The sequence below is a fragment of the Falco punctatus genome, assembly GCF_963210335.1.
Source record: "Falco punctatus genome assembly, chromosome: 13".
Classification (NCBI taxonomy): domain Eukaryota; kingdom Metazoa; phylum Chordata; class Aves; order Falconiformes; family Falconidae; genus Falco; species Falco punctatus.
This window is the reverse complement of record NC_137593.1, coordinates 18150606-18162114: the sequence shown is the minus strand read 5'-3', so window position 1 is coordinate 18162114 and position 11509 is coordinate 18150606. Positions and strand designations below refer to the sequence as shown.

At 39.2% G+C, this 11509-nt stretch overlaps 1 protein-coding gene across 1 annotated transcript in view; it reads right to left on the bottom strand.

Moving 5' to 3' along the window:
- DNER (delta/notch like EGF repeat containing) overlaps positions 1 to 11509 on the bottom strand; it is a 157797-nt gene that overhangs the window by 18498 nt on the left and 127790 nt on the right. The window contains exon 12 of the mRNA XM_080409985.1: positions 5542 to 5788. Coding sequence (XP_080266111.1) covers positions 5542 to 5788 — 247 coding nt within the window. The remainder of the gene's footprint in view (positions 1 to 5541; positions 5789 to 11509) is intronic.

Here is an 11509-nt window from a genome sequence, read left to right as displayed (position 1 = left end):
TATGGTGGAAATTTCATTTTTCAAAGTACTTTAGCTTACTTAGTCAGTAAGCCCACACTGGATAAATTTCTATGCATGAATGTCTGTTTTCTTCTACAGTTTAATAAATACAGACAAGCCACATTCGCTCATCAGCATCATGATGGATAAACCTGATTTTCTGTAAATGGGATAAAATTCCAAGAATCAAATGAAGGAATCAAGTTATGGCATCTTACTAGATCAGAGGCAGCAATGAATCCTTAGTCACCCCTTTTCTTTAAACTCTCAAGGGTTTAAAGGAAATAGAGCTTTGCATAAATACAAATGATGATGAACATTCTCCAGTGATTTAAGTAAAATTTTGCCCTTTCTAATAGGTAGAAAACACATGGCTTGTTGCACACAGTGAAGCAGGAATCTGTTCTCTTGTGTAGGTCAGGGTTGACATGTGCCCCTAATGGGAAAACACTGAGAAAAGACCACAGCACATGTGCTAGCTGTTTGTGGCCCAGCTGAGCCATCTAGCTGGTAGACCACATTGCTTTCATCAGGCAGTTCAGAAGCCAGACCCTGCTCCTAACAGTGATCAGAGTTGACACAAACCTTGGAGGTCTCAAAACAGAATTACTAACTGGGAAGTCTTAGTTCAGTGGGCATGTTGCTGGCAGGATTGCACAAGGATGCTATTTTATCATTTAATTGATGACACAAAAGAAAACAAAGCAATTACCAATACAATCTGCAGAAGACAACGATTCAAGGGGTAATAAGTAGTGAAAAGAAGCAGGTCCCTGCTACAGAGTGCACGGGATCAATTAATAGGCAGCTTACAACGAAAGCGCATACAAACAAACGAATACAGATTTCTTCCAGTGCAGCCAAATACAAGATTATTCATCTAACAAAAGAGTATACACTGTGTGGGGAAATCCCAAGCCTGGAAGCACTGAGGCTGCAAAAAGACAGTTTAACATTAGCTTTAATGCCATACTGTGTCTGATGAACAATTACGTGCTTAGGTCAACAAACAGTGTACCAGTAGGGCTAGGAGAGTTCGGTGGCCTCTACTTTTAGCATTGATATGTCCGTTCATGAGTGGTGATAGCGTTCCAATGTGTGTATCTGACATACTTACCAGTGACATAGGGATCATCACAAAGTTAAGCAAATGACATGAGAATTAGAAAATATATTTTGCAGTGAAACATTGAATAAGAGTGACCTCTGTAACTTGACAAAGAGAGACCGAGGGTTCCATGACAGTTTTGGGGACAGTATCTATTCAATGTGGGAATTCATCTGGGCACAGGCAGCCCCATGCTTCCGTGTGTGTGTGTGTGTGTGTGTGAGACAGAGACTGCAAATTCCGCTTCACATCTGGAAAGGGCTCACCCCCACACTTCCTTAGAAGGACATTTCAAAAGATGGCTAACCATAGAGAGTCATTAACCTCAACAATTCCATTGAAGTAGAAGACTTCTGAGAACACTGGACAGCTGAACCCTGAGGAAATGGAATCCTCCAGCTTCTGTGGAATAGGCTGGAGTTCAGAGTTCTCCCAGAGGCAGAAGAAACAAACCATGTGTAGCTACTTTGTTCAAAAACAACAACTGGTAAAAGGAGTCCGCAAAAAAAGTTTAAACAAGAGAAGGAAAAGAGAGACCCCCAGAATCTTTAAAAAAAAAACAAAAACACCACCATAAAAACCACAAACGTGCCCACAGGAGGAAGGGATTATTTTTGCCTCCAAAGGAGGACAATGAGAAGATTAATTTCATCTGCATTATTCAGAGAAAAGGCCATGTGCACAAGTGGTGTTTTGTGTTAACTATAATCCTAGAGTCCCCCCAACGTTGAGACTCTGGCAGTGGATGTGTATAGGCAATTGGCACGTGCTGTGGAGACCAGAATACTTGTGCACGTGCTCAGATAAGAGGTACCTGACAAGCTCATTACTGAAACTTATGTCAGGAAACAGCAAGAAACTAGCATGTGCTGAAGCTCATCAGGTTCAGGAAGCTTAGGGCACTGCAGCCACCTCAAACACAGGAAGATGGAGAATGTGCCGTGGAGAGAAAGAAGCGTACCCTGCTGTGACAGGATCATTTAATCAGTCTGGTGAGCCAGGCTCTTACATAGAGCCATACCCACACACAGACAGAACAAGGGGCAGCACGTGGAGGTAAAACTTAAGAAACTACCCTGTAAGCACTGCATGAAGTCTGCTGTTAATGATATCTAGACACACAAGAAGTTTAGAGTCAGTCTCTGTAACCAGATACTCTGTGAACTCAATGCGGATGCTTTTCTAAAGTGAACAATCCAGTTTCAACAACAGATCCTGCTTCCAATTCCATGAAATCTTATGGCTGCAGTAGCCAGTGGTCAACTATTTCATTACAGTGTTCCCTTCTAGCTTTACAATGTATAAGCTTTAACATAAGAGGAGTATGTATTTACTGTCTGATAATGAATATTAAAGAAAACTATGCTTCACTTGGTTAGAAAACTATCTCGTTCTAATCTGCTAATCTTATGAACATTCACTAGAAGTAGACATTCATTAGTAATGATCCTTGAGAACATTCATTTTCTCTTACAGCAAGTACCTTGATTAGTAAAGATCAAATTATAAAAAATGACGAAGAAAAAGACCTGCTGAGAAACATTAACAAGTAATTTTAAAATAATTTACTGAATATGCAACAGGCATTCGCACTCCCTGGACACCTACCGACTTTAATAGAAACCTTACATTTAAAGAAAATAATCTACTCACTTTTGCTTAGGTCTCCATTTTCCAAAATTACTAATAAATTTGGGTATCTAACTGGGAAAGGGGATGATTTTCAGAAAAAGCTGAGACTCTGTTATTTGAAAGTAGATCACTTGGATACAGCAATTCTGAAAACTCAGACCTTGGTATTTTTAATATGCAGATTTAAGATTTTATGCAAAGATGGCTATAAAAGTTGTGCTCCTTTTCCTGGATTGAGTGTTATATATCTTCCTGAAACCAAAATAAACACAATAATCTTCACACTAGACCTCTGTGAATTACCTGACTTGGCAGCTCTATCTTGGATTTTCATAAGGCATCCATTCTCTGAGAGGCACAGAGAATTATTTGGAATGAAAACATTTATTTTCATTTGCATTAAGTAGAAACGTCTTTCCCAAGATAGCAAAACCCTCTATTGACAGGTTCCAATAATGTGATTTAAGTGCATAATATGGATCTGAAAAATCATCATGAATATTTCCCAGTCTAAGAACTTCTTCAGAGGTTATTTAACCCTGATGAAAAATTGTTTTCCTAAGCTTCTGCCTTCACTAATAAACAGAGATTCATTCAGAGTAATCCAGACAGTAGTGATAAGTACCTGAACTAGCTCAGCTCAGCTTCCAAGATTTGAAAGGTTTCATACAAGAATTTTTTTTACTGTCTCCATTACCTGCCAGTGAAACTATGAAAGGCAGGGAAAATTCAGATTAAAAAGATCCTTCCTTGCTGGTACACTTTTCCTTGGTACCCTTAGATAGAAAGCTGCCAGATTTGTTTTAAGAAATAAGAAAGAAAACCCAAGTGTTTCACGCTGTACCTCGGGAGACTAATTGCTGTCCCTGGGGAAGTGCAAAGTACCACATTCATCACTGCTGTAGCAGTAGGAGGGAGGTGATTAATTTGAGAGATTAGCAGCATCATTTTGCACCTTGCTCTGCACCCTTGGAGATGTGTAGTACATAACAGTAGACATTCAGAAGGCCAAATAATAAAAAACTGTATGGCTTTTTATGGGCCATAAAGCAACTCCCTCCTCTCCCAATACACTACTAAAGGCAAAAGGAGTTCTTAGGGTGGGTACGGTGTGGAGATGCTGGGCTCCTACTGGAAGAGATGTAAGGCTAAGTAGCAAAGGAAACTTCCAGAGAAGTCTTAAAAGAACATTGATTATATTACTGTGTTAAATCAACTATACACATCTTTCTTTTTAAAATATTTACTGAGTAACATATTTTGACAACGAACAAATGTTTTATTGTAAATCTAGTTGGAACAGTTTAAAGAGCTACTGCCCAGAGCTGCGATGTGATTAACTGAGTCTGTGGTAGCTCCTCATCCATTTCAGATAACTTTGAAGACTTCAGCAGTGGTGCAAATTAACCTATTCCATTTGCACTGAAACAGAACTGGAGCATTTGGAAAATGCATTACCAGCAATCACCAACAATTACGCATTCATTTCTCCATGTCAGTGCACAGGAACGTGTCTTCCTCCATTCTTTTAAAAGCATTTTAAAGGTAACACACATGAACACTCTTGTTGGAATTTGAAGTGATCTTGACAAATCGAAGAAATGGGAAAAAGAAACAACAAAAATTAAAGTTCTACCCTATTAGGAGAAATGCCAAATATGAAAGAAAAAATACTGGCTAGGAAGCAAAACAGCACAGAGGATCTTGGGGTGACAAAAAGTTCTAACAGGTCACAAAATTAAACCATCAGTAGCTAGTGTAATGCAAATTAAAAGAAAAAAGCAAGCAGGTTTTGTTTTCACATATACAAACAGGAATGCCATAAATAAGATGCAGGAGATGATTACTTAGTTCATTTGGTACAGGTAAAGCTTCAGCTGACAAACTATTTCCAGCTTCAGGGACCACCCTCCAAAAAAAGAGAAAGACAATCTGGAGCGTGTCCCAGGGAGGCAATAAAGAAGCGAACATAATCCAGGAGGAGATACTGGAAGAATGGGTTAGTTTAGGAAGAAACTAACTTTGTTTTTATTATAAAAAAGGGAGGGGGGACAACACCTGATGTACATGACAATCTGAAGAGCAGTAAGAAAGAAGCAGTCTAATTCATAGCAAACAAAATCTAGGTTGGATTTTAGGAAAGCCCTTTCTAGCTCTTTTCAACTCCTTTGGAGGTTTTTAAACACAATTGCTGGCAGGGAGCTAGGCATGATTAATGCTATATCAGTGCAATGGTTTACATTTGAGCTCTTGAATCCCTTCCAGCCCTACCTTTGTATTATTCTGACACCCAATGCCCTGGCTGCAAGTGCTCCATTAAAATTAAAAGTCAAAAAATTACTACCTCTAGGAAAGCAAGTAAGAAAGATCCCAGTTTTGAGGCAAACTGGAATACAAAAACTAGTTAAATGAAGAGTCTCACTAAAAAAATCTGTTAAATTAGTCACAAAAATCAACATGCCTTTGCTATCTAATTAAATTACTTTTGTGTATCAGTTAAAGAGTATTTACATCCCAAACAGAAGACCTTACAGGCTAAGAACTCTGCACATGTCCCTCTTCACCAGTTACACCAAATACATGCAGAATAACTCCCCTGTTTTCAAGGAGCTGTGCTGGATTATCGCACTTCACATGAGAACAGAATAGGGATCAAAAAAGAACAATGAGCAATGCCGGTGATCCTGTCTTTCCACAGCGAAGCAGCCCATTCTCCACCAACAGCAGTTAGATGCACTACAGATGGACTGAAATTACGTATCAGAACAGATTTCTTTGAAATTACCATCCCCAGAACAAACCTGGCATGTCGGATAGAAGCAATTGCACTGCTGAATTCACTGTCAATGCTTCTGCAGTTGTAAAATTCTTCATAGGCTGGCCTGGAAGAGCCTTGATATTCAATGCGGCTGATACGACATATTCCCACAATCAGAATGATCAACATCAGGACAAACGCCACGCAGAGAGCCCCGATTATGATGTAGAGGGAGTGACGAGGCATGTTCGTTAGACTCTCTGCCATATGCCCGGACTTCCACTGCAGATCTGCCAATAAGAAATAAAAGGCTATCATTAATCAGCGATCTATAGCCTTCCGGCTGAAAAGGATTATTTTACGATATTAATTTTCAATATTTCTGTGGAGACTTTTGAAGCTAGGTGTATGTGTAATCTGAACCTTCCCAGGCTCTGTTACGGATATGTCACCATGCCTAACATGCAACGAATTTGAATAGCACGGTCTTGATCATTCACCCATCTTTTCTGTAGATTTTTAAGGTCATATAGGAACACCTGTCTACTTTGATCCCCTGTATAACCCAAGTCGTAGAAAGTCATCTAGTTACTCTTGCATTGTGTTATGATATACTGTAAGGTCTCTAAAGGCAGGCAGTTTTTTTTATGTAAAAGCTTCTAGTAATTCACCAGTGCTCTGTGCAGTTCATTTGAATAGGGAACCCTTCCACTAAAATGTGTGATTTAATATATATTAAACATGCTTGGGTTTGAATTTGAAATACAGGCTTTTGTTATGCCTGTCTCCACCAGACTGCAGAGACTTCAAACCCAGCATTTCAAGGACAAAAAGGGCATCTCATAAGGTGCTACAGTACTGAGCCCACTAGAGTCTTCTCTCAAGTATAATTTCCCTGCAAGGTCTCAAAGCAGATCTTCAAGTAAAGCCAATCTGGAAGAGGCTTCTTGTATTTATGTATTCCAGACCATCTTTATAAATATTCTTGATGCCCAAACTATTGTCTATAAACACCAAACAGATTGTCTATCAATTGCCTATGTCATCAGATCTGTTTTTCTGTAGCATGGGTCAGAGTATTTCCAATTAACCTGTACTTCCCTCTAGGAGTTCATTTTTTGGCAGTCTTTTAAAAGCCTACGGTCTCATAAATTATTTCAAACCAGAATCATTTCAAACTTGAATCATTCTGACTACAGAAGTCTGACACATTGCAAAATTTATTTCTAGCAGGCGACTGTTCCTTTTTCAAACGGATTTCTGCTTTGCACTGGTTTAGAAACTCTTTTAAACACAGTCTGGGGACAGGGCTATCGAGCATATGCTTTGGGAATGTTAAGATATTCTTAGAAGCGACCTCTTGAGGATGTGGATGATGGCCGATTACTGACTCGAGCGCCCTGAGCTGAAATCACAAGTTTAGTGGCATCTGTGGATATGATCTCCATCTATGCTAGAAATACAGGGGAATGTATAAGTACAGAAAAACCAAAATCCGTTTTGCAGGAAGGTAGGGAGAATGCCTGAAGCTGTAACGCGTGGGATGCACATGGGCAGAAGTTGTTAGAAGAAGTGGTTGCTCTTTGCTCACAAGAGTAAAGGTTGTCCCAGAGCACCTCTGAACTTGGGCTTGCTTATTCTTTTTGTTTACCAATGTGAGATGAGTTTACAGGGCTGGTGCTTGTTTGTGTCACCCTCTTGAGATATCAGTAAAGTTTTGATCAGCCTGAACCATTCAGCCATTTAACATTTCTGAAATGCCATTTAGTGCAATTTGCCCAGTTGGGGTATGAGGCAGAGAATGCAGTGGTGCTCTGCGCACTTGGGGATGGCTTTCTATTTCTGTTCTGCAGCACATTCGTCACACATGGTGGTTTCTGTCAGGCTGTCAGACTAGGCCAGATTCAGATCCAGCATGTGCAGATATATGGCAAGGCAGTTCTGGTTTAGATTCCATCTGATTTAGTCTTCTATCTCTGGATGATAAGGATGAGAGAAATTTCTTCCTTTCTTCCTCACCAGATAAAAATTTGAAGATTAACAGCTTATAAATCCAAAGATTAGAAGGAACATGTGACAGCTCAAAATCACAGTATTCTCAATCGTCATAGTAATGTTCATGAAATTAATTAAGAATTAGATTTCAATGCACAGCACACAGCTTGTACCATATATTCTTCATAATGTTAATTTTCAAGTAACCACATGATTTGGCTCACTTTGGCAACTACATTAATAATTGCAAAAGTGGCAAAGGTAATGATATTAACAAATAACCAGCAGGCATCAGAGAATTAATATGAGACATTTTGTAAGCATTTTTATAGCTCCATTAACTTTTTAGACAAATACATTTAATTTTGAAAGGAAAAATATCTTCTTTAATTAGAACAGATTTAATCCTATTTAAATGATATTGCTGACACTGGTAGGACCGTAAGATGATATAATAAATATCACAGTTCATTCATGCAACAAACATCTTGTCTAGTTTGTTGCATACAGAGCACTTGAAAATTAAAGAGTACAGTTTGGCAAGAAGATAACCCTGAAATCCTATTAGGGCAGTCACATCAGGCAGATAAAACAGCTGGTGACAAATGGGGAACTACTAATAGTAAACAGAGAGGAGTTCTAAAAAATAAATAAAAAACCAGACTAAGTACCAACAGCCTCCTTTATGGCTAGTTACAGAAAAATCACAAAAGGCAAAACGTGATCTATTTAGTCAAATGACTCCTGAACACCAGCGTGTCCCCCTCTTGAGAAGCCTGAACCCTGGCTTCATCATGTCTTTTTCTAGCATTCAGAGGGATGGTCTAATACAAAGAAAGCCAGTATGCAGTGATTTAATTTAATTTCCAATACATTATTAACCATGATGTCATAACTGCTGAAACATGACAAGGAGAAATGGAAAGACTAACAGAAGCAGATTTACTATTAGATTCATTCTTTAGAGCTGAACAGAAATCCACTGCACCATTAACTCAACTCCAGTGAGATCAGAAGTTCTGCACCTTTTTATGAAAGAGTAGGATATGGTCTTTCTAGATATAATTAGAATTGGGTTCACACTAGCTGGTCAGATCAGCTCAGGGAAAGACAGTGAGTGCAAAGGCCTTCCAATGGATACGTAGCTCCGTAGAAAGTCTGCAGATCAAAATGCTTTTAAATCCTTTCTGTAAAGTGATTTCTTCAAAACTCAATCCCTCTCTATTTGCATAATCCTTTATATACCTGTTAAAATCCAAGTGCTTTATGAAAGCTTCCACAGCTTCGTGTATAAGCCATGGCATTGGTTAGAGAGGCTGCAGGTCCGTACTTCTATCTGACTACGGTGAAGTATCGTGGCACCCCATAACACCACATCATTTTGCTTTGATGCTGTGTCAAAGTGACTTTAATAGCAAAGGCACGTCAGACGTTTGCTGATGTTAAGCTTATTGAAGAAACTACTGGTAACCCTGAAATTTTAAACTTAATTGTTCTTCAAAGTTTATCTTTATGCAACTATACAGAGATTTTTTTTTTCCTATTGTCATTCCTGTAAAACCAATCCAAACCAGATTTTTCTAGACTGCATTTTTTAATATCTCCTATGTTGTTATTACGTATGCACACTTAATTAGCTATCCTGATTTGCTGCATGACAAACACAGTAATTTCAACCTCTTCAATTGAGAAGAATTGCCATGAACAATAGTATGATTTATTCCCTAAATAATGAGATGGAAATAAAAAGTCTAATATTTCTGGTTGCATTATCAATGCCAGCTAACACTCAGATAATTCCCTGCCTCCTGTCATAGCAGTCACAAGACAAAAGAACAAATCAGTCAGTAAAAGGCTTAAAATGGCAACAACAAAGTACTGTTGCTTCTTCTCGTCATTGTAATTTACACAGTTTGCAAATGTGTAATACAAGCAGAAAATCCAAGTTCTTGAGCAGCAGGCAAGGCCACTGCAGTTCAACTACAAGCAGATGCTATGTGTAAAGAAATAAGCCATAAGAAGAGACAACCCCCTCCTCATGAGGACAAAGTTTAAGCAGAGTTTTATCCACTCTCTCATACACTTAGGAATGAGGTCAGAGAGTTAATATTGACCAACTGCAGATGTAAGCTTGAACCTACCTGTCATATATAGAGTATAGTGGATGCCTCCCTCACAGGGGGAAGCAGGAATAATTGAGTAGCTGAACAGTAAAAAAAGGTTTCTTCCACCTTCTGTTCTGCTTCTCTCCTTTTCCCATGTGTTTATATGCACCTCACTATGTATCTGTGTTGCAAACAGCCAGACTCTTAGTGACTGAAGCATGATGGCCAAAGGAGGACTCCAGAACAAGCATCGCTGATTTGATATAGCACATCTGCAGGGTTCAGAAAGCATGCAAGCCCGTCTGCCTCCCTTTGGCATCTATTCATTCCGTAATGGAACAGAAAAGTAATTGTTACTACGCTGAGGTACTCCAGGAAGTGTGTTTCCAGGATGATTATTGCTTTCCCCAAGAACTAACCTCATCTGTATGTCAGATTATTAGCTAAGGCAGGCAGAATTACACTGCCTTGCTGGTCAACTTGGACATGCATGTTTCAGGTATCATGAACAGCAGCCTCATCAGTAAAAGCTCATCTGAGCATCTTTTTTAGCATGAGCAATATGGCATACAGACAGCATGCAACATTGTGATCCAGCATCCTAATGGTTCTGTAGCACACAAGGAAGCATGCGTGCCACTCACAGAGGCAACAAAAAGGCAGTGCTGTCATCATCTGTGGACTAGCTAGCCATGTGCTTCTGAAGTCTTTGCTTCAACAGAAAGCACTGAAACTGAATTCACAGACAACAATTACAGGGAGAGAAGGTCATAATCCTGTGAAGATAAAACTTTTGTTTCAGTCCAGATGTGAGCAGAGCTGTCTTCTGAGTTAAAGGACTAATGTCAAGAATGGAAATGAACTTAAAAAGCAATCAATATGTTTAAGTAAAGTTTAAGTAAAAGAGAGTAAAAAAGAGAAGCTTCATATGCTCATTGTGTAAATGAGATGCAGAAAACAGTTTTTAGTCCAGTCTTTATGTAGGTATTTTCTGGTGAATGTACAATAGCAACTTTCTGGGTCTCTTCTTCTGTTTATTTTTTAATGTCACCTATGCCTGCAACATTAGCTGTGCTAAAGCGGTGTAAATCCCCTCACACAAACTTGTGTATCTGTTTAACGACTTGAAGGGATCCGTGACAACACTACCTGAGCATTCAAGCAGTTTAATACACAACTAAACTCTAGTAAAGACAAGATTTGTAGCCCAAGAACAAGACACCAGGGAAATGCAAAGCAGCTCTGTGAGCAGCAGAACTAATGAAGCCTAATTTCCGTTTTAACTCTTCCACAGTTGGGCTTCATACTTTCTTCCTCTCAAGGACTCCCTCCTGCTCCATAAGGGTGCACTTACAGGGAAGCTTTTTTCTATGCTAAGAAGCGAGATTGCACTGAAACTGTTCCTTCACTAGAACCACCAATGGAACCTCTCTAAATCTTAGCAAATGCCTAGGAAGTATTTTGGTTTGGAGATCTTTACCTTTCTAAGAAATCTGGTGGAATTTGTCCTATGGCTGGAAAAGCCATTCCTGCAGAAGTTGATAAATGCATGCACACACAAGTCACAGCATAACTACACAGGACTTGATTCCTTAGGTGAGCAAGTTCAAAATTGTCTTGCTGAAACATCACTAGAACCGCAGGTGCTCAGAAGTCAATGCAAGCCTGTTAGGGCCATGCTTATAGTGCCATGGAAGTACAACCTTACCCAAGGGAAGTATGAAAGTAAGCTCAAAGCGTTAAGTGCAATTAAAAGGCAAACTGCTTAGTGCCCAGCTGCGGGACAGCATCTGTGACAATCTAGTCCAACACATCTCAAAGTAGTATGCTCAGAAACAGAATTTTCTAACTTTCATAGACACTTCTGAAATGTTATGGCCTAAAAAAAAATGCATTTAACATAAATTTGAT